The 24019-nt window shown below is 30.6% G+C and overlaps 3 protein-coding genes across 6 annotated transcripts; 1 reads left to right on the top strand and 2 right to left on the bottom strand.

The window, feature by feature from the left end:
- Positions 1–5118: 5118 nt before the first annotated feature.
- On the top strand, positions 5119–9926 carry LOC108336799 (uncharacterized). Of its 4 annotated transcripts, none has more exons than XR_008246635.1 (4): positions 5119–6277; positions 7257–7413; positions 9109–9332; positions 9441–9926. XR_008246635.1 is itself a non-coding variant. In XM_017573258.2 (3 exons), exons 1-2 carry the CDS (start codon positions 5693–5695, stop codon positions 7410–7412), a joined length of 741 nt encoding a protein of 246 aa, XP_017428747.1. In that variant the 5' UTR covers positions 5119–5692; the 3' UTR covers position 7413; positions 7655–8250. The 4 variants fall into 4 exon arrangements, 2 of the variants coding, with proteins under 2 accessions (XP_017428747.1, XP_017428740.1); XR_001832874.2 differs by having other exon boundaries at positions 5120–6277; positions 9147–9332; positions 9441–9925; XM_017573258.2 differs by lacking the exons at positions 9109–9332; positions 9441–9926 and adding an exon at positions 7655–8250.
- A 6767-nt stretch (positions 9927–16693) lies between these two features.
- LOC108339094 (MAPK kinase substrate protein At1g80180) lies at positions 16694–17591 on the bottom strand. Its single transcript, XM_017576246.2, has one exon. The coding sequence runs from the start codon at positions 17192–17194 to the stop codon at positions 16883–16885; it is 312 nt and encodes a 103-aa protein (XP_017431735.1). The 5' UTR covers positions 17195–17591; the 3' UTR covers positions 16694–16882.
- Positions 17592–19433: 1842 nt separating this feature from the next.
- On the bottom strand, positions 19434–22225 carry LOC108332055 (zinc finger CCCH domain-containing protein 17). The gene is made up of 3 exons (XM_017567163.2): positions 21998–22225; positions 21613–21723; positions 19434–21148 (listed from the first exon to the last, which is right to left on the bottom strand). The coding sequence occupies exons 1-3, from the start codon at positions 22067–22069 to the stop codon at positions 19775–19777; spliced, it is 1557 nt and encodes a 518-aa protein (XP_017422652.2). The 5' UTR covers positions 22070–22225; the 3' UTR covers positions 19434–19774.
- Positions 22226–24019: the final 1794 nt, after the last annotated feature.

The following is a 24019-nucleotide window of genomic DNA, read 5'->3' as shown; positions in this document are numbered from 1 at the left end:
AAACAAAAACAATTTTATCTTTCTGTAATAAAAGTGAGTTTTCATCTCTTCCTTTCTCCAAAGCAAGGTAACTAATTCTTATATGATGCTCTCATTTCTGTGATAAAAGTGAGTTTTTAAAATATTACTTTGAATGATAAATTAAACATAAAAAATAAACATTTTCAAACAAATATTAAAAACTAAAAACTTGGGATGTAACAAACTTTCATGAATGATTAAGGATATATATGCCTTCATACGGTGATGGCATGATGCTTTTATTAACCACAAAATAGGGAATGCATTTACGTCTGAAAGAAAAGGGAGTTTTAACTTAAGCAACTTAATGTTTTTTAAAAAAGTAAAATTGCTTAATTGTATGAATAATGTGAATGAAATTGCGTATAAAGAAAATTATTGTTGGTTTCCAATGTTTGCTCCACACTAGCCCCTAGAATGAATGAACAATGATGTCTTAATTCGCATTTTGAGGCTAATTGTTTTGTTTCTTCATCACAATTTAATAGTTTAGTTAGATGTCATTTCTTATTCAGTTATAGACTATAGGTACACATTTCAAACCTATTTTTTCTTTATTTGTTCATAGAATCATAAAAGGAAGGCTTTCCCACTTGATATCGCATTCTTTCTTGCAAAAAACATTCGTGTTATATAGCGGTGCTCTTTAACGTAGAGAATTGTTTAATCGTATTTATCAGGACCAAACTATACATGTATGAGTGTTGGTGTTTGCGTTTCGTTTTAGAATTGCTACTTTTTTTATTTTATTAAAGGTTCAATAAAAAGGACTTTCCCACTTTATTTGTGCGTAAAACATTCGTATCATGATGTAACGTGCTCTTTCACGTAATTTATCAGTTGCAGTATAACTTTATCTTTTAGCTTTCTAAATTGCAACGTACATTTATAAGACATTTATCGTAGCCCCAGATAATTATTTTGTCTATGTTATTTACCCAAAGTTGTCTCATTTAAAAACTTTAATACTGGTAGCTTATGTGTCCAAATTTCACTTGAAATGTATATAATGAACTAGAAGGGTAAAATAGTTAGAAAGAGAGGTCATTGAAATAAACCACCAAAGCCTTTTTTTTTCCTTACAAAGGAAAAAAGAAGAAGATTAGAACACTACCAGCGGGAAACCAGAAAAAGGCTAGTTTTCAATTCATAACGTGTGTACAAGTTAAAAGAAAAAAGTTAGATATATCAGTAAAAAACTAAATCACTTAATTCAATTCAATTTTTAAATTGGTTTTTGAGTTACATCATATATAAATTAATCCGAAATAATTTTTGTATTTATGAAGAAAAGAAAAGATAAATGAACAAAATGTTAAATTTAAGTTGAATATAAAAAATTATTGGATGTGAAAATGTGATGCTCCTAAATTAATAATCCAACTATACTTTGAATGAATTGGTTATAAATACCAATTAAAAGCAAAAGCATAATTGCAAGGCTCAAATACTTGGGTTCTACAGTTTTTCCAATTAGAGATGGATAGAAAGAAAGGACAGGAAGAGAGTGAAGGATAATCTGCACATACATTCATGGGTAGGGCTGGGCATAATTAACTTAACTGCACTAAACTATAGATTATCTATACTATATTAAACTATAAAAACTAAACTATTTTTACTGATAACTAAATTATACCATGTTGTGGTTCAGTTTTAAAAAACTGAACCTTTATAGTTACAGTGCAGTTAACTGCATAAACTATCTCTTTTATGTTTATCTTCTACCATGTTTTGTGGTAAAGTCTTTTTCTATCATTTTTTTCTTTCAATCATCGATTCAATATGGTTATAAATATTTTTTGTTGATGGTCATGTTGACGTTCTATTATTACAATTTTAGATTTAATTTTCTCATATTAAACTTATAAGTTTTTATTTCTGATTTAATTTTAGTATCTTACCTTAATTGGGGATTTTTTATTTAGTTAATTTTTGTATTAATTAGTTGTTCTTAAGTTTAGATAATCCACAACATAATTAAATTGTAATGATAAATAATTATAGTAATGATAAATAATTTTTGTATTAATTTTTGTATTAATTAGTTGTTCTTAAAAAGTTAACTATTATTATAATAATTATTAAAATAAAATGATATTATTAAATTTATACTAAAATAATTATCTATTTTAAAAAAAACTAAATTTTATTATATTGTAATTATATTTCAAAAACTGGTAATTATTTTTATAACTTAATAAAATTAACTATAATTGTAAAAATAAAAAGATAAAAGTACTTATGTAAATAATTATAAAATATAATATTATATATATATATATATATATATATATATATATATATATATATATATGAGAATTCAGAAAAAGGTGAGAAGAGAAGAAAGATGAGAGTTTTTATATTAAACTAGATAATTGTCAAAATAAAAATATTTCGAATAACGCAAAACAGAGATAAACAGAAATATTTTTTAGAGATTAAGTTTTTAATCTATATAAAATAATATATAAACAAATTTATATTATTAAATTAAACTATATTTAATATGAGAATCAAATTTTAGACATTTTATATTTTTAAATTAATAATAAATAGTAATGATAAATAATTATAGTTATTAATTTAATTTTAATAATATGATAAAATAGTACCAATAATATTTCATTAATTTTTTTAAATTTTTTATTATAATTATTTACTAATTCTAATTATATAGATTTATAATTTAATTTTTTTAAATGCTGTGATGTTATTGAATATTAATTTATTTGTTTGTAATTATTAAAAAAAAATCAAATTGAACTAATTCTTTTAACTCTATCGATGATTAGCCATTGACAGTTGTACTAGTGCAAAACTACATTTATTTATTAGAAAAAGGTGCATTGTAGTTAACTGAATTGTTTTGTAGTTAACTGAACTAAAAAGTAGTTTAGTTCAGTTTTTGTGAACTATTTTCTAGTACAGTTCAGTTTTTTTAAACTATTTTATAGTTAATTGTAATAGATTTATAGTGCAGTGCAAATAGTGCAGTTTACCCACCCCTATTCATGGGGAAAGGGTCAGTCTAAGAGATGAGAAGAATCTGGGTGCAGAAGCATATGATTATACGATGATTTTGTGCTTGGCACCTATAGAACGTACAATAAAGAAAAACATGTGTGGGTAGAGATTTTGTGTCAACAACGAACAACAAATAACCTTGTACGATGAACGCTCTATTGTTATTGTGATGGGTTAAATTTGATGAGGATGGGAGAGTGTAGGGCACTGCCAAACGTGGAAACAGTGTATGAGGCTTATTGCTCTCGTCATAAACAGTGATTGTTTGAGCTGGTTTTGGAGGGGCTTCAATCAGGGACTCCATAGTGTTGGTGGGGCTCATTCAACCACTTAGGTAGGTATACATAACCATACACATGAACTAAACCCATGTTTTTGCGTCTCCTCTCCAGCCAAAACCATCTATTCCAAACTAAACTACCTGCTGCCATTTCTAACCAAATTATTCCCAAGTTAAGAAACTACAATCCAAAACCAGCCATCAATATCTTCAACAACCAAATCTTTCCCATTAATGATCCACTCTATGCCTAAAACGCAACAAAATAAACGACCATTTCATTACAAGAGTTTGATACCATCCTAAAAAGTTAATTTTAAGACTAATTCAGCTTTATAAAATTTATTAGTATCAATAATCTTATCTCTATAATCTCCCGCACCCGTAAAGATTCATTTTCGCTTTGATCTCTCCAACTAAAATTCTAGCACTCCCTGATCTTATCTCGAGGAGACAGATTTTTGGCCACCATAGAGATTGATTTTGACAAGCCACCATACAAGAAGTGATGTGTTTGTTCTGTGGTTATTCACTGTTTCAGCTTTTGATCTTCCTGTAATACGATGGAGATTTTGTATTGTCTGCATTAACAGTGCATGGGTGTATTGATATTTGAGAAGGAAAGATAGTGTGTTTTACATTATACACAGATCACCATTGTGCCATCATAAGTGCTTGGATTGGATTAGGTGTTTAATGGAAATTATCGACGTGTCTTGAGCTCACTCATTTTTTTGCCATATAATATTTAACATGTTTTTGTGATCATATGACAATTTCTTGAAACCTTCGGTGCTTCCTTTGTATAAGATAGATAATTTTTTCAATTGAATGGACTTCGTAATTAGTAAAATATTTTATGTGAAAATGGATAATGAATATAAAGTAAAAGAAATTAAAATTAGGCTATGAAAATATGAAAAGTAAAATTTATTTTTTCAAAGTCTTTAAAAATAGTTTTTGGGAGACCAGAAACCTATACTAATTTACTAAATACAAGGATTAGATTATTAAAGAGCGACTAAATCTAAAACTTATCAATTTTTTTTAGTGAATAAAAGAATTTTCACAAGAGAATAAAGCATATTTTAAAACCACTAAAATTTGTGACGTTAGATTTTCATACTTTTCCAGTTCAGTTTTTTTACATTATTAATGAATTAAAAACAATAAGGATAAATATTCTAAAATAATTATCACATAGGTTAAGAATTTCATCATACTATAATTGGACTGTGGAATAAAAATCTTCCCACCACTTGGTAAGGAAAACATAAAATATTAAACAGCTAATTCTACTTACAGCACATATATGCGTAAACAGGGTAAAAATACTATTTAATTAAAGATAGAGACAAAAAAGTTGAATAGAAAAGGAAGAGTAGAGAATTTGGATTATTTTTTAATGTGTTGTTCTATTTCAAAATAGCTATTACGTTGACTACACAATTTGAGCACTCGTTTTGGTGTAACTAACAGTTATTTTGACGTTGTATTTATCTTAATTATTTATAGAGGGGTCGATGATTAGATGGTTAGACAAGTTGTAAATGGTGATACGTGTTGCAGCACTGTTCACACATTTGTTTTTGAGGAAGTTTAGGTGCATGTATATAATTTAATAGAGAGGATTGGGTGAATCTACCTCAGCGAGGCGAGGAAGACGAAAAGGAAGGGCCAAAAATGACAACATAAACATATGGTGTGCTAGAGTGTATCCAAAAAAACCTACCAGAAATTACCAAACTATCACTCTCTTTCTCGTAAATATGTTAAAGCACAAGTGACCTGGTCGTTATTGATTGTTGGCTTAACCGTCAAAGCATGTCCACCCAATAAGTTTAAAGTGTTGGTGCATGTTGATGATGATGAGGGAGGGGTAGGTTTTGAGACTACACAGTATCAGATACTAGACAGTGACCATTTTATGGGGGTTACCAAACAGAGACGGTGAGAAGGGTAGGGGTCCATCCATGCTTCCATGTTTACCAGCAACTCACTGCCAGACAAATATGCCCCAGAGACTAATCATTAGCCCCACACCACAATGCTCATTATTATTTTTCATTTTAAACCACAAGATCAAATCTTGGGTAAAACTATTATCTCTCTATATATAACATTGCCTTTCCTTCACCGCAGGCACACACACATGGGTTTGCCTTCGTAACATGTCACCTTCTTCCCAATCACCATTATTATAATAATTGCTCTTCCAACTGCTCGTGATTCCAAATACATAGTTACATACCCTCCCAAACATTTTATATATATTTGCTACGTATCTCGATGTTTCATTAGTCCCAGTTGGATCTAGTCCAATTATTATTCATCTAGTCTTAGTCTTAGAGGAGTGTCTCAGAAATGGCTAACCAGGAAAAGCAACACAAGAGAGGCTTCATGTACATCTACAAAGGTGGCATAGGAAATCAGAGGAAGAAAGAGTTGGAGCATGGTGTGGGGCAGGACAAGAAATCCAATTCACGCAGTTGGTTGCACAAGATTTCGAGAACTCGAGTTTTTAATGGTGGTGGTAATGGTAACAGAGACGTGGACATTGGAGGTGGAGGGGAAGAATTTGTGGAGGCGAGGAAATCAACTTCTTGTTTAGAGTTAGGATCACCTGCGGGAGGATTTGTCGAGGGGAGAAAATCAGTATCTTTCGTTGAGACAGCCGCATCACCCGCAGCAAGAGGAATCACGGTTGAAGATGGAAGAAAATCAGTGTCCCACATAGAGAAACACTTTGCGGTGGCGGAAATGGTCGAGGCACGAAAGTCCGTGTCCCACATCGAAACATTCTCCTCTGTGGCTGCCTATCTTCATGTAAAGGTTTTGGTCTCAGACATGCCGTCCTTCATGCAACTGCACGCGTTTCGTTGTGCGAGAAGGACATTCGATAGCTTGGAGAAGTTTAGCGCAAAACACATCGCTCATAACGTAAAGAAGGTACGCTTTGATTTTATCCTCCCATTTCAGTTCATCTGCATTCCTTAATCAAACACATTATCTTCTTTTTATCTACACGTAGATTTAGAAATTGTTTAATGACTTGTTTGATCTTATGATAGACTAACTTTAACCTTTTAATCTTATACTTACGTTAGGAGCAATTTATATACATATAATTTCTAATCTCTTTTAATTCATTTGAATTTAAATGGGGAAATTAAAAAAAATTATTATGTGGACTAAAATATTAAAGTAATGTCCACGGATTAAAATAGATATTACTTTTAAAAATAAAAATAAAAAAGAAATATTTTGTACAAATTATATAAACTAAATAAACATTTAGAATATCTTTACAAATGTGGCGCCCATACCTTGGTATTGTTATTGAATAGAGTTTGAGGAGAAAACCTGAGAAGTGATTTGAGGTTATTTTTGTGGGTGTTCGTTTTGGGACTATGGTTGTTGGATGATTGAGAACGGTTGAAGTTGAATGAACCCCACAGAAAGAATTAATGGCGAAAACCGACTAGACGAATCATATGTTGACATTTTGTGTCTCTCTTAGTTTCTTGTTTATTGGATAGAAATAGAGTATTTGAATCTGGTCCTGGTCCTGGTCCAATAGCAAGCACCTGTGACAAATAGGCTAAAGTGGAGTCTCTTGTCAAGATAAAATCCTAATTACAAAGCTCCCCAACACCCCATGTGTCAAACCCTCGTACCCCTAATATTATACCTAATCATGGATTATTTTTGTCTTAAAAAGGTGCATTTTTCAATTAATGACTTATACAGAGCCTAACCCATGTGCAAATAGAGTTAGGGTTGGCTTGTTCGTATATTTGGTCAGCAAGATCTATAAAATATAGTGTTTCCTTCATCTACTTTTTTAACCGGTGATAAATTTGTTTGTTTATTTATTTATTTATTTATTTATTTATTTACAATTTATTCCTGGTATGTTCATGTGCAGGAATTTGACAAAGGGTATGGTCCTGTCTGGCATTGCATTGTAGGCTCAAATTTTGGTTCATTCGTCACACATTCAACTGGCTGCTTTCTTTATTTTTCAATGGAAAATTTATATATTCTACTGTTCAAGACCAAAGTTAAGAAAGCTCTGGATTAAGGTACATATAATTTATACATATATGATTTAATTAGCAACACCACTTCTTATGCTACCAAAAATTTGTATTCAATATATTCAAATCAGATACCTTGTCTGTAAATGAAAATTTACATGTAATCAAGCTTTATTCTTACAAATGTTCTTGTCTTTTTTAGTTTTGCCTTTTGTTTTTAAGAAATTTGCCAAATTAGTTAACCTCTTGAATTTGGAATCTTACACAACTGGGTTTCATTTCCTAGTTGACAGGAGAATGTAACCCCAACTCATTCCACAATAAATATTTTTGTAAGTAAACTATTTTTTTGTTAACCTTATCTATCATTTTAGTGTACTTTATTTTTTCAAATATTTAAGTATTTTTTGTAATAATATTTTTTTAGTGTCTTATTATATTTAATGTTATATACCATAATTATTTATTTATTGCATAAAAAAGTATACCTACCTAGCACTATGAATCACATGGATTAAAAAATAAAAGAAGATGACAGACCGTTAAATTTATGAAATGTTATGGTCCCCCATCCAATCAAAGAAGGACTGATTAATGGCGATTGGATCCTACAGCTCATAATTGAACTGGATGATGTGCAGTTTTAAATCAAACAGTATTCATTCTCAGCATCAAATTTTTTCTTTTAAAAAATCATTATTGGAGTATCATACAGTACGTAATTTTTTTAACAGTGACCAGACAGAGCATCAAGTTATTTTTAAATTTAAAAATCAGAATTAACTGGACAAAGTCAATGATTTAAATATAAAAGAACAGGGGTTCAGTAATAATTAAATAAAATTATTTTGATTTTTAAAATTTCATATAACATAAACCAAACAAATTTTGCTAATAAATACTGGTGTTCCCTACTTGTAAGACATAGTATTTAAAACTGAATGCGAAATAAAATCAAATATTTTATACTATTTGATTCCAACATAATACATATAATATTTATTTACAAATTACAATAGAAAAATGGATATAACCATCCATCTCAAAATATTATATTAGACTTATATTAACCAATTATTATTGGTTAAATTTTTTAAGCAAAAATTATTTTTTCAAAAATAATCAGTCTGAACTTATGGTTGTTTTCTCTTATATTCATCCTTTTTAAAATAAATTTAACATATTTTATGCTCAATCTGCAAAACAGATTTTGAAAATTGACTAAACTCATTTTATGAGCAATTATATGTTGGACGAAAAGGTCCAATTCAATTATAATTAGGGTCGGGTAAAATTAACTAAATTATATTAAATTATAGTTAATCGTATTATAATAAATTAAAAAAAATTGAACTAGTTAATATAATATAATATCTAAACTGTATTGTTTTATAGTTTAATTTTAAAAAATTGAATTTATATTAATTAACTAATAACTGAACTATACTATCCATTCAAACATAAGCATAATGTTGGTTTTAAAAAAAAAAAGGCGTAACTAAAATATGTATCTAAACTAAATTTTGCATACAAACATAAGTTTATTGTGAGTTTCAAAATGCGGTAAATATATAATTATAAACTTTAAACTGTGGAATGGAGGATGATATTATTTAAAAGGTTTAAAGCTTTAGATGTCTCTATTTATGTGGGGTTTTCTCATAGTCTTTATAAGTGATAATTTGAATCAATTGAGCCACTGCCGTTAAATTGAGTTAACGAGATTAAGTTTTTGCACAGGTGAAAGGATGACTTGTTAATTTCTTTAAACGTGGCAGGTTTAGAGTTGAAACGTGGCATGGATTAGGCCTTTACGCGTGGAATTATGTAAAATGTAATAATATAAAATTAGGAAATTCTGAAATGGGATTTAGGGTTCAATCAAATTGAATTTTGGATCGTCAAGGAGCTCTCAGAATTCATCCTTAAACGCCTCGACAATAAAAGCCTCGTCGTCAAACAAGGTACGCATGCAACTTTTAATTTATCATTGTTATTACTATTCCCTGGAATATGAATATAAAATATATTGAAATTAGATTCCGATCATTGTGTTGGTTTGCATTTGACAGGCTTTGAGATTGATCAAGTATGCGGTTGGAAAGTGTGGTGTAGAGTTTAGAAGGGAAATGTAGAGACATTCAGTGGTAATTCGACCCTTGTTACAATACAAGGGTCAATTGGATCCTCTGAAAGGCGATGCACTCAACAAGGTTGTTAGAGACACTGCTCAAGAGACTATTTCTGCTATATTTTCTGCAGATGATAACATCAGCAAGCCACTGTCTTCGGCTTCTGCTGATCTCAATAGACGGATCAAAGGGTTTGGGAACATCAACTATCAAGCTCCTTCTCAGAGTGAGGTTGTGGATATTGGAAGTGCAACCATTAAGCAAGGACTCAGTGCCTTCACACAAGGCCATTCTTCGATTCCCAAATTGAATCCCAAATTCAATTTGATTGAACCCTAAATCCCATTTTAGAATTCCCTAATTTTATATTATTACATTTTACATAATTCCACGCATAAAGGCCTAATCCATGCCACGTTTCAACTCTAAACATGCCACCTTTAAAGAAATTAACACGTCATCCTCCCACCTGTGCAAAAACTTAACCCCGTTAACTAAATTTAACGGCAGGGGCTCAATTGATTCAAATTACCACTTATAAGGATTCAATTGGAGATTCTAATAAGAAGGGATCAAAATGGGAAAACCCCACAGGAACAACTAAAGAGTTTAAACCTATTTAAAATACTGTTTATTTTATATTTAAAATAATAAAATGGTATATTGAAATATATTGTTTTATATTTAAAATAACAAAATGGTATATTTAAAGATATTTTTTTATATTTAAAATAATAAAATAAATAGTATTTCAAGAAGAATATCTACTTTATTTGTCCAATTTATTCACTGCCTTATTTGGAAAATAATTAAGATTATAAAAAAAATAATATGAAGCACAGTGAACTTTTAACATTTGGATTTAAACACCAATTGAATTTGTTAAGTAAATTAACCTATAATTTAAACGGAATTGAAATTGTAATGTCTTGATCTTTATTAATATTATTAATATTGTAAACAATTATTTAAGTTCATAATCTTTCGATATTTACAAAAAATTTATAAAATGCATAACAACCCATCAATATTTCTAGTAAGGTTATAAAATGTATAACAACCAATAGAGTATAAGAAAATAATTATTTATGTAACTAATATAGCTGATAGCATGTTTAATCTTTCAATGCAAAATTCAGTTGAATTCAGTTATTAATTAATTGATATAAGTTCAGTTTTTAAAAACTGAACTCTTAAACAATACAGTGTAGTTTAGTTTATATAGTTTATTAAAAATATAATTAATTATAATTTGGTACAGTTAGTATACTGTCCTCAGCCCTAATTATAACAGTTATTATTATATTGTTTGCAATGGATGATTACTTGTAAAGGCTGTATTCTTGTATTGGACTTGATTTTTCATACATAAGGATAAGGAAAATAATAATAATAATAATAATTAATAATTAATAAAACAACCAGTTTAGATGGTTAATAATTCAAAATATTATTACCATAGAAAATTATTTATTTGCCATTCAAGTACGGCATCATAATAAATATAATAAATTTATGTGTATTAAAATATTTTTTGTTATGAAAAAACAGTATGGGAGAATATATATATATATATATATATATATATATATATATTATCAAGGAATAAACTTTTTAATAAAGTAAATTATATAACTAATTAAAATAAAGTTAATTATAAAAATAGCTTATTTTATAAGTTTTTAATGTCATTTTATGTAGGTGTGGTCATGTGAATTTATTAAAAAAAAAATCAACTTTTCATTCTTGCTTATCTTAGGAGACAACTTTTATTTGTTTTATATTCTAACAAAGGCCTTATCATTCTCAATTTCCCCTCATCCTTATTAAATATTACTTTTATAGTACTGATGCAATTGGTTATGTGAGTTATATGCATAATCATTGTTATAAATATATAAAAAATAGTGACTCATTAATTTAAAGAAATATTAATGAAAATATGGAAAATATAATAATAGATAAATTAATAATATATTTTTATTATTGGGAAATATTTTTTAAAACTTTAAAATAAATTTATTCTTGTTTTTTTATGAGTAATTTTCACATTATAAAGATTCAAATATTACAAAATTATAAAAAAGAAAAAGAAGTTGGTTCCCTAACGAATAACTTTTCTCAACTTGTATGCCACTCAAGACAAAATTATTAAAATAAATGAATAAAAATAAAATAAAAGTTAAAAATGAAAAGAAAATTGAAGAGAATATGAAAATAGTAAAATTAGTTTCAGGATCTTTTTGCAGGAAAGTATGGTCTCATCGATGCACCAACTTTCTGAACCGTTGGATATATCTCCCCGCTCACCACCTACAGGTGACTGTAGAATATAATATTTTATTAAATCCAATTAATTAATTTATTTTCCTTGAAAAATTGCATTTACCTATAATATACATTTACTTTTATTTTTTTTTTTAAATATATTTCTAATTTTTTTATAGTTATTCATGTATTAAAATAATACATAAATATAACAATAAATTAATAAATTAAATCATACATTTTATAAACATTTATTTATTAATGTTCTTAAACAAATATTATGTAGAATTTGTATACAACAAGTTACGATAGACTCACAGTGTACTTTTTCTAAGTGGCTAACATACATAAATGAATTGTTCCATTTTGTTCTTTTATTCTTTTTATTCCACATATTTTAAAATTTAATTATTATTTTAATTTATTAAATTCACCGTCAATATATTATTTTAAAACTAAAATATTTGTAATGGTAATTTAATTCCTGAAGTAAGTAAATGAAATTTTCTCTACGTGTAATAAATTTAAGAAATTCTATTAGTGTGTCTATAATAAAATTTAAAAATACCATCATAGTTTCACATTTAACTAAAATTAGTTTAAAGATTATTCTTTTAGTTGCTCAAAATTATTTGTTAAAGCTTTTTCTAAGTTAAGGGATTAGAATAATACATTATAAACTTAAAAGACCAAAATTAGATTAACTTCCGATTTCCAAACATTAATGTACTTAAAAAATGATTAAATATTTATTTATATTAGTAGTTATAGTTAGTTTTAATGGCTGTATAGGATTCAAATTTCTAGAGTTATGTGTAAAATTTACTTGTTTTGAGATGGAAATCTATGTTATATTTGTTTTATTACATGTTTACGATGAGTTTTTAGAATGAATAAAACTCAATATGTATTTAAGTTGTATTAAGTTAAAAAATAATATATTTTAAAATAAACTTAAAATAAATCTAATTTATTAAAAATCTGACTCATCTAAAACTCATCACCTCAATGTCTTATACAGATAAAAAGGAATCTTAATGTACCCAGCACAATAAAAGAAAATAAAGTAGTAAAAATATACGCAACTCACAAATTCTTTTTCATTTCAACTCTCCTTTCTCACTTATTCTTTCTCAAAATCAAAATCTTTTACATAATATTATGTATATAATAATATATGTTATGGCCACATATTAATGTGATTATTGTAAGACCCATGAAAAATATTTATAGTAAATTTTAGCATTTTATTAGTAATAATAATTTTAATGGATAGAAAAATATATATTTTGAATATAAAATTATAGTAATTTTAGAAGGAGAGGTTAAAATTTTTGATAACTTATTTAGTATTTTTTTTTTAAGAAAATCGAATAGTAAAAAATGAATAGTGAATAGTAAAAAGTGAATAGTAAATAGTAAAAAGTAAATAGTAAAAATAAATTTTCAGCATTAAGATTCCTTAGCATGGAAGAAAGTAGTAGGTAGAAATTAGGATCAGATTTGGTAAGAAAATGATTGAAATATTATTTTTAAATAATATTAAAATAATAAATAATATTAAAATATTAATGAATAGTAATTTTTTTTAACTATAAATAGCCATGGGAGGGAAGGGTATTTTGCACCAAGAAAAGAGGAATCAAGTGAGAGCTTAAGAAATAGAGAAGAAAGAGCTAGGGAGAAATTTTTAGTTGCAAGAAGAGTAGAGGTTCTGAAGGGTTTCGGGGAAATAAATTCAGATCAAGAGGAATCTGGAATAGAGGTAGGGGAGCTAATCTTTCTAAGCTTTTATATTATGATTTAGTACTGTTTTATTACTATTCATGTCTTGAAATTATGTATGAATATTGTTAATGCTTACTGTATGTTTATCTATATTGATATTCGGTGTAAATATTATATGCTGTTGTTTTGAATCTGTTAATAAGAAATTTGTTAAAAACTAGTTGAGGAACACTTTGGCTAAGGAAAGACTTGGTACTTAAGTTGTCCATTGTGACGCACCTCTCTTTCCTGGAAGTCTCCTCGACAAGTTTTTAACTTAAATCTTGTGTACAGATTATGTACTGTTAAATTATCATGTAATATATCTTGTTGGAATATATTCAGTTTGTATGATTTCTGAAATGATTGAAGTTTATTTGATTTGAATTTATGCATCTGAACATGTATGAGTATTATGGGGAAATGTCGTAAGGGTATAATATGAGTCGAGGAATGTGAGTATGGTATGAGTCTCGTGGAGAGATTCTGTAATGTCATGGTATGTGTATGAGGATTATGGGTAGATTTCGTAATGGTATAATATGAGTTAAGGAATGTGAGCATTGTATGAGTTTCGTGGAGAGATTCTGTAATGACATGGTATGTGCGTATATGTTGATGTTGAGGGTCATGAAGTTGGAGGTTATCCTGATACTCTAATAATCAATCAGTCTCAAGTAGAGAATGATGAATTATGTGGTGAGAGGGGCAGGAGGTCCTGGTCTATGTGCCGGTTTAGGACATAGTGAGGGGACTAACCTTGTGAATGGTATGGAGGGCAGAATGTCCTGGTCTATGTGCCGGTTTAGGACATAGTGAGGGGACTAACATTATGAATGGTATGGAGGGCAGAATGTCCTGGTCTATGTGCCGGTTTTGGACATAGTGAGGGGACTAAGAATGACATCACAAGTGAAAAACCTTCCGTTGTATCGCTCATCAACATATCGTTGGGATAAGTGCCTATGGAATATCGTTGGGATAAGTGCCTATTGAATATCGTTGGGATAAGTGCCTATTGGGTATTGTGGAATGAGTGTCTATTGGGTATAGTGGTGTTTATTGGGTATTTTGGTGTTTATTGGGTATTGTGGGACGAGGTTTAATGAGTGTTTATTGGGTATTATGGAATGAGTGTCTATTGGGTATTTTGGTGTTTATTGGGTATTTTGGTGTTTATTGGGTATTGTGGGACGAGTGTTCAATAGGAATTGTGGTACGATGGTATGAGGGTGTCTGACATAATTATTATATGATGTTTGTATCGAAGTAATTATGCATGTCTTATAAATGATTTGTTGCATGTTAGCTCACCCTACTTGTTTGTGTTTTGTGTTTGGGTATGTGCGATGATCGTATAATTCGTTATACGGGAGCAGATGAAGGAATGTCGCCTCACATAGTGCCAAGGAAAGGGAGGAGTAGAAGAACTATAATTAGAATCTTTTTACATGTATAGACTTATATTAACTAGGAAATTTTAAAGGGTGAGATTACGGAATGTTACCGTAAATGTAATGTTAATTATCAAGTGTGAAAATTTGGGATGTTACATTAATGTAAAAAGTTGGGTTGTTACATTAATGTGAGAATTTGGGATGTTACAATTATCTTTTTGTTATTATTATTCTTATGGTTTAGAATTTAGTTTCAATTTTTATATTTAGAAAAAAGTTTGATTCAAGAAAAAAAAAACTAAAAAGATTCATTTTTTTTTTCCTAAAATAAAGTGAGTAGCTATGTTTAATTCATAAACATGTGGTAGGTTATGTTAGGCCCATTTTTTAAAAAGTTATAAGATAAGTGAGATAGATTGAACCGATCCATACCACATGTAATTGTTTGGGTAAACATCTCTAGTGTTTTAAAAAGCTAAATTGAACTTTGAATAGGTAGCTTTTAATGAATTAGAAAAAGGAGTGTCCTTAGCACCTCATATTTATCTCCATTCCCTTATTTATCAAAAGTGATAAGACAACAATTCTTTTATTATTTTCCTTATATTTTCTTTCTTTATTTTTACCTTTCTACAATCCTTGTTTCAAAAATTTATTACTTACATTCCCAAAACAAAAATATCCTTAAGTTGATAGGGAATAAATTCTAACTTAAGTTGTTAAAGTGTGTTTTTTTTTATTTTAGAAACTTTTAAATTATTGAGGAATGAGTAAAGTATGGCTTTTGGAGAAAATTAGGGAAATGAGTGTTTTATTTTTTATTTCAAATGAGCTAATTTTTAAATTATTATTACATGTGTACATGTCTTGTTACTTAGAAGCTTACATTTATATATATACTTATATTTCCATGGTTGATGTGATGTGGCTTGTAGTTCTCATCGACCAGCTTTAATTGGTGAATGTAAGTTTGGTTATTTCTTTTTTAGTTATTATCTTCTGTTCTTGTTTGACTTCTTCTGCAGCATAGTCAAATCAACAATACCTTAATAATGTAACCAGACTAAACATTGTGCTTAACACTTAATAATAAATATTATTAGTTAGATGTTTGTCTCTTTATTAGATGTGAATTTAGATACAACATACTTGTTTCACAGAAAAATTTAACCAATTCAAATTTACTTTGTATTTTTATACTAAAAATATCCTTCTCTTATTGAAAAATATTATAATAGTTACCTCTAACAAATACAATTAAAAGTCATTTAAAGAGTAAGGATTATAAATTTAAAACAAATAGAGAACATTGATTTAATCTATTATTTCCTAATATTTCAGCTTCAATCCTACTGGTTCAAGGTTTGATATGTAATTAATAACTATAAATTATATAAAAAAAGAAGGAACAACAAAATCCAAAAGTCCAAGGTTTGGCGTGTAATTAATAACTGTAAATTATTACCAAGTAGGAAAGGAAAATGCTTACATTTTACAATATTTTATTGTAATAAGACAAAACTATATGGAGAAGTAGTTTTGCGAGACAAGAAAAACCAGCAACAAAGATAAAGGTCAACTGAATTTGAAAAACATTACCATCACAAGATAGATTGAGAAGAAAAAAGGTGTGTTAACCTAAATCACTGTGGGGGTCTGTATAGAAGAAATCAAAGAAGCATTATGAAATTAAAACTAGTTTATATATATTTTCCTTTATTTATAGTCGAGAGGATTAAGCGATGTGGGATGTGAAATAAATAGATATAACTGGCATAGAATATTATTGCACATCCATATGATATGTCAAAGGAATTTACAACTATCAAGCCCAAATCCAAACCAGGAAATTGAAACAGAGAAACAATAAAGATGAACAAGAAGCACAGATTTACAAGTTGGAGAAAATAAAAAAGAAAGAAGATGATGGTGATGAGTGATACATCATCATCACCTACGTCTTTTAGCTTTGGTGGATTTTGCAGGACCTGGTTTCCGAAAGACAGAACAAAAGCCACAGGTTGCTAGCTTGGGAGAAGGTGGGTCTATGGATGCCGGTGCAACGTTGACCGTCCGATAAGGGCGTGCTCCATCTGATCTGCTCCGCTCCAACCTGGCACTTGATTCGACATCCTGAAGCTCCCTTTGACCTTGTTGGTTCTGATTCTGGTTCTCAAGGGCTGTGATGAACTTGTCATCCCACACCAACCCTGAAGATCCTTGTCTTCTAAATGATGTTACAGACCTCTGCAACTCAGTCATCTCTCTTTCTCTCTCTATCTCTCTCTATCTCTCTGTGATGCTGTTCAATTTGAAGAAATTTTGAGTGGCCTAACAAGCTATATGATGATGTTTGACCTTTAATTGTTAGAGAGATAACAAGGTTGGGGAAAATGACAGATATAAGAATATATATATTTGTTAACAAGAAAATCAGTGGAGAATCTAATCTCTGGGTTTGGTACCTCTGATGGTTAAAGTTTTGGACTATCTTCACACTAATTACATCCTACTTTTTTGACTCGAAATGGAGTAACATATGCAGAGCAGTTGTTCAGATTTGTGTCACCAAGCTATGTATGTAGTAGCAAAAATTATTGTATGAGGTGCCATTTGGTGGACTTGGTCAATTTTCACAGATGTAATATTGCGTTTCATTATTTATAGTGAGCAGGGTCTGTTAATAAGATCGTTCAGCCCTTTCTTACCGAGATTTTAATTGGGCCTCAGTTTCCACAGATTTCTTGTTCAACCTATGTTGACCCAACTTAATGATCCTTTACTGTCCACGTTTGGAAAAATGAAGTTATTTTTTATTTTTTATGACAATATTTATTATAGTTTATATTTTTGTTCTCTTTTTAATATTTTCATTTATTGTAGAAATTATCGTGAGCATATTTGTGATAATACTTTGAATGGGGTTTGAAAGTGAATTGGTTGTCAACAATATTTGTGATATTACTTATCTGTATTGATTAAATGACGAGTACTGAAAGAGTCAAAAAGTGTCATTAGCATCTTGATTGAGTTATTGGGTTTGCTTTGGCATATTCCAAGTGAGAGCTCTCCAAACTCTCCAACGCTACAGGTCAATTTTCTTTTGCAGCCTTGTCAGAATATTCAGGGTTCCATGAATATTTACTTCTTTTGTGTAAACCAAATCCAAGCATTAATATATATATATATATATATATATATATATATATATATATATATATATATATATATATATATATATATAAAATAATAATAATCAAATAATTAATATTTTAGTATTTTTTAAAGAATACATATGTCAATTTTTTGTGAATCTAAAATCCACATGGAAATGAAATTGAAAAAGTATAGTACTGTATAAAAAAAGAAAGACCCATCCCTCGTATGAACTTGAATCTCCAACAAATGAAATATCAAATCATTTTAAAAATAGAACCATTTTAGACTAATGTAAAATTATACATATAATCTATTAAAAAAATAATTTAACAGTGAATTTCAAAAAGTATTATCGAGCAAAAGATATTGAATATTATAATATTTCATAAATTAGATCGACATAATTTAATCAATCCACATTGTGTAGAATATTTTAATTAAAATAATTATAGACGGCGGATACGAGACAGTAATATATAAGACATATCCATGTAATTGCTTCCTGAACCCTACCAAAATTCTTCCAATACCCTGTCACTTCCCAATAAACAGTTCCGGAAATTGTTTTCCGGGAAGCAAATTACCTTCTCCAATTACAGAAATTACTTTCGGGAAGGGGTTTTGACAGGGGAGGAAGAAATGTGATGGGTGTAGGAAGCAACCGCCTATATACATTCATTCTGAATTTTAAGTAAATCCATGACTGAAGTTTCATATCTATATGGACTTATTTTTCTCAAGGAGTGGTAGCAATATCCAATCCATAAAACTTATGAAGTGTAGAAAGAAGTGTTAATTCAATACTATGCTCTTAGAGATTAAAAAGAAAGATTTTAGGGTTAGGTTATAGCACTTGAAACCATTAAAATGAATATTTATGACAGCTTTAAAAACAATGAGCTCGATTAAAATAAAATTACATGATGAAAGCCTCAAGTAAAACATGAGAATCTGTTAATAGTTCGGAAACCCAAGGAATAATTCCGTAATTTTTATTTTACTTTTTTATCTAACTTTGGACCTCCAACAGCATTGAACCACCCTCGTTCTTAGGTGGTGAGAAAAATGTTTGAATTTCTGTGCAAGCTTAATATAATAAATAATTAGATTGTTTCAGTTGAAGCTGAAGAAAGAAAAGCATCAGTACGCCTACCAATCAAAATCAACAATCAATATAATTTATACAAATGTGTTAAAAAGGTTTCTTTTCTTACCCGAGCAACAATAATTGTCAAAATCCTGAATATCATCATATACTAAAAACACTCTCCAAGCAAGTCATGATCTAAGCAGCAGGCCTGTACAGGAAAAAAAGTAAGCCAAAAAATCACACGTAAAATTAATGTAAATCAGTAATATGCTCTCTAGGTTAAGATGTCCTGTCCAAATCAACATATTCAACTAAGATGTCCTGTCCAAATCAACATATTCAAACACTGGTTATCTAATATCTATCTTAGCCGCCTCAGGCCTCAAAAACCTTCCACTCACTCGAACGAAAATCTATCACCATCTACCAATGGCAAAAACAGGGTCATTGTACCTAGCACGGTAAAGGATGCTAAGAAAACACGGCCAACAGCCAACTTTATCCTTTATCGTAGGTAAAAATATTAGTATCATCAATCATTAGTCATTTTAATCTCATAATTCAATTGTTGCATTTCTTGCAGCCACGTCCCACTAATCCATGGTCCTTTTGTCCTTCAGAATTTCACTCAGAGGTTTGGGATCCTGGAAATCAGTTGATGGGCGTTTCCAATGTAAACCTTCTTCAGCCTTCTTCTTCTCTTCTCTAATTTCTGCAAGAGTCTTAGGTCCTGAAAATGCAGTAGATTCCTCAACAAATCCCCTTTGTTTAAAAACTGGTTTCCTGGATATTTTAGATGACAGAAATGGTCGTTTCGCTGGCTTTTCTCTATAATGCTTCCTTGGTTTGTGTTGCTGGGAACGCCTGAATAACCTGTGCTTGTTAGCGATTGAAAGAGTTTCAACCTCTCCAATCGAATCTATAGCACTATATCCCAGTTGTGATGTCAATCTACTTGGCCGCTGCTCAATGCCAGGCCTCTGGTGCCTTTCCTGGTTTCGAATCATCAAAGAAGACGATTCTTGTCTTCTTAAGAAACCTGCAATGGGAGGCCCATTATTTTCTCTACGTCTCCTGAGATGGTCACGTAGATCTAAATTATTGTCATAGGCAGCCACCTCAGCTGACATCCGAATCCTTTTCCTGGAGAATATAGAATCTAAGAATATATCTCTGGAATAAGTACGAACTGTTCTGCCATTACCATGAGTAAGGTCACTATCAAAACATCTGTAACCATCATATGTTTCTTGTGGATACAGAATATCAGCTTCCGGGCACATAGTATCATACTCAACTGGATCCTTAAATTCATACCCCAAGTACTGTTCATTCAGCTCTTGCTCATTCCTATCAAGCACTGGTAAATATTCAGAATCTTCCTCGTAACCCAAGTTCTCCAATTCATTGTGAACAAGAACGTCAAATCCAGGGGAATGAGGGGATGATTCCCACCGCTCCTCAGGCTCAATTTGACTATTTACTTGCTCTTCCGAACTCCGCTCAGTGCGTAAATGAGATACATTATGTACAAAGCCGTCATCTGGAAACGGAGAGTCTGACCTACTTACTGCAGCTTCTTTGTATTCAGAAGCAGATATCACTAGGGAATCGCCTTGCTGCTTAACATTTTTGGATAACTGTAACTTTTCCTTGGGCTGACGCTTAAAATCAGACAAATGCTTTGGAATAGTTAAAGATTGGTGAGTTGGCACTGACGCTACACCAGTTCCATTTCCTGATGATGTTTTATTTTCTAGATTGCGTGCATCGGTGCTTCCGTTATCATTCTTCACAGGTTTTACAGTAAAAATGCTATCATCAGACCCATGCAAAAAAGAGCATTTGTCACCTTTGTTGCAAAATCCATTGAAGAAAAAATAACACGGAACCATTGTCTTGTTTGCAGGCAATGAAATCTGTGCAGGTTCAGATGGCGCTGGCACTCCAGTGTGCCCATCCAGAGGCTGAGAAAAGGATAAAAATCAATCAGACAGTCATAAGAGGTTAAAACTGGCCTGAGTGATAGAGAATAGTTTTAAACAAGAAAAAATACAACAAAGTGGATATCAAATACATGGGGAGGGGGTGCGTGAAAGAGATAACAGTAACCAAATGGATATCAAATATTTTTTTTTAATATTGCATGAGAGCAAAATGTAATATCGCCGGTATTTACAAGGGTTTAACAGAAACACATCCTTCATTCAGCATATATTTGAGAAATAACCAATACGTTTGTTTCAGAAACCGTAATAGAAAAAACAGCAAACAGAGATAAGCAGACTTGTATTCAACCACACACGTGCCAATGCTGTCCAAAATATCAGTGTTTCACTTAAGCAATAAATTGAAGAGAAAATGAGAAGTGAAAAATGCGAGCGAGCCTTCAATTCGTGACATAAAATAAATAATGATTAAAAAAACTCACAGGGTGTCTAAAAGCACACGTTGGATTCAGGCATTGGCCAGATACCCAGTACCAGCAATCCCTAGGGTTAAGCCTCGCAATCTCATTGTGCCGATACTCACATTCAGCCCCCTGGGAAACAAAGAGAAAAATGCATAAAATCTAAAGATAATAAAACATCAGCAATTACCAAAAGTAAAGTCACGTAGACTCCAGAAAACCAAGCATTGTATAATCGAAGCACTGGAAAATATGAAACAGAACATAGTCGAAAAGGGTGAAATAAAACTAGGTTTCCGAGAATCGAAGGAGACAAGAAACGGCATACGAAACGAGGAAATAGAATTGCGCAGAGGAGAAGAAAAAATGTGGCATTGAAAAAAAGTGAAAGGGAGAAAGAGAGAACCTTTTTGCAAGTGAGGGGAGAGGCCAAAAAATAAACGCAATCAGTGTTGCGTTTGAGCGAATCTTCGTCCATATTGGGAGAGTGAAAAGGGGTATTTGGAAGAGAAGAAGAAGAAGGAAATCACCACGTTCCAATTTTGCTCTCACATTACCGTTCAATGTTAATCAGTGGTGAATGGCATTAGCATCCCGGAAGAAACAACCATCCTCATTATTTCACTGTTTGTGCACAAAGACAAACAAACCACATATGCTTTAGTTGGACTTCCAACCTTTGGGCTCAAATTCGGCCCATCATCCTAAACGGACCATATATATAGGGAGCCTCTCCTTCAACCTCTAAACATTTCTTCCTGCACCCTCCAAGTTCCGAAAATGCCATGTGAGTAAATAAGATTGGTTAAGTGCACCGAACTTCCAACCACATTCTTTCCCTTTTATATCCTTTGCACCCCAAATTCCTTTGAATGCTTTGGTTGTTTTCTCGTGTGTGGTCCTACTTTCATTGTGATTCCATTGTGCTTTCTCTAGTAGTCCATTCTGTCTCAAAGTTTCGTTCTTTGTTCCTTCTATGGTGGACCATTGTGTTTGCGATTGGTGGTGCTGGTCGTTTTGTTTGGGAGGTGCTGGTCGTTGCTATTTTGGTGGTGCTATCACTCATAGTTTCACTTCGTTCAACAAAAGCAGGTGCACGAAACCTATTCTTGAATATCTGCTGAAGATTCTAATGGATTTTAAAATATGTTGAACCGATAATCAAAATACTCTTCAACAGATTTTTCTTCTTATAAAAATGACAGAGGGGATTTGACAAATAATTTTACAATGAATAAAATATTTTCATCTCTTAATTCAATGGGTGAGAGGGATTGCACATCTTCTAAGGTTTGTTATGGTTATTATAAGATCGGAAAAAAACTACGAGTAAACCGAGAAGGAAAACTTTTATGTTGCTAGGATGTAAAAAAAGTGGAAAATATAGAAAATAGAAGTCTGATCTCCAACCTAATATATATGGCACCTGAAAATGTGATTGTCTTTTCAAGTTAAAGGATAAGTCATCTTCTAATGGCGACGAGTGAATATTGAAGGTCATGTGCTGATATCACAACCGGATTTGATATAAAGTTTAGTGGGTCACCTTATTGCTGAGAGGTTAAATCCTAGTGAACAATTATTACTTGTTGATATGATAAAAGTCAAGTAACGCTTGCACATATTTTATTGACTCTTAAAGAAAATAACAATCATAATATCATAACAATCAAACAAATCTACAACACAAAGTATACATATAAATGATTATTGAGAGAATCGAGAACTAAGCTGCAACCATTGATAATGGTGTTGGATCATGATAACTACATTCATTGGAGTAGGTGTGTCAAAAAAATTTAAGATTGTAAGTGACATCTTTTGGACACATCCTGATGCAGACAAATTGTTGAACGCATTTAATATTTTTTGTTGATAGATTCAACGTACAAAACAAACAAATATCGACTTCCCTTGCTTGAGATGGTTGGTGTGACGTCTACTAGGTTGACCTTCTCAGCAGCATTTGCATTCTTATCAAGTGAACAACAAAATAATTTTACTTTGGGATTTAGAAAGCTAAAAGGTTTATTTTTTACATCTGAGGGCGGTCCACAAGTCATTGTCAGTGAGAAATACTTGGCTTTGATGAAAGTCATTGCCAATGTATTCCTTGAGTCATATAAGATGCTATGTTGCTTCCGCATTCTGAAAAATATTAAAGTCAAATGCAAAATTTGTTGGGTACAAACAAAGTCTCACATCAGATAAAACAAGAGATGAATATGAGTTTATATACACATAAGATACCTTCATTAGTAAGAGACCTTTTTGAGTGGTACCAAAATCAAACCTGTGAGAGTTTGGTCTAAAACGGAACCAGTGTGGAGATCTATGTGTGTGTCGATCCCTTCCCGTGGATGATTATACGGTCATAATTATATTATCTTCCCATTATGTAGTAAATCGCTTTTTGATATAAACCAAC

Source organism: Vigna angularis, chromosome 1 (genome assembly GCF_016808095.1).
Source record: "Vigna angularis cultivar LongXiaoDou No.4 chromosome 1, ASM1680809v1, whole genome shotgun sequence".
Lineage (NCBI taxonomy): Eukaryota > Viridiplantae > Streptophyta > Magnoliopsida > Fabales > Fabaceae > Vigna > Vigna angularis.
This window is presented reverse-complemented; position numbering and strand designations above follow the sequence as displayed.

Coding starts and splice junctions, on each gene's coding strand:
- LOC108332055 (XM_017567163.2), bottom strand. CDS start 22,069: ATGGACGAAGATTCGCTCAAACGCAACACTGATTGCGTTTATTTTTTG. Junction 21,724..21,997: donor CTCCCCTCACTTGCAAAAAG/GTTCTCTCTTTC, acceptor TTTGTTTCCCAG/GGGGCTGAATGTGAGTATCG. Junction 21,149..21,612: donor CGTGTGCTTTTAGACACCCT/GTGAGTTTTTTT, acceptor TCCTTTTCTCAG/CCTCTGGATGGGCACACTGG.
- LOC108339094 (XM_017576246.2), bottom strand. CDS start 17,194: ATGACTGAGTTGCAGAGGTCTGTAACATCATTTAGAAGACAAGGATCT.
- LOC108336799 (XM_017573258.2), top strand. CDS start 5,693: ATGGCTAACCAGGAAAAGCAACACAAGAGAGGCTTCATGTACATCTAC. Junction 6,278..7,256: donor TCGCTCATAACGTAAAGAAG/GTACGCTTTGAT, acceptor GTTCATGTGCAG/GAATTTGACAAAGGGTATGG.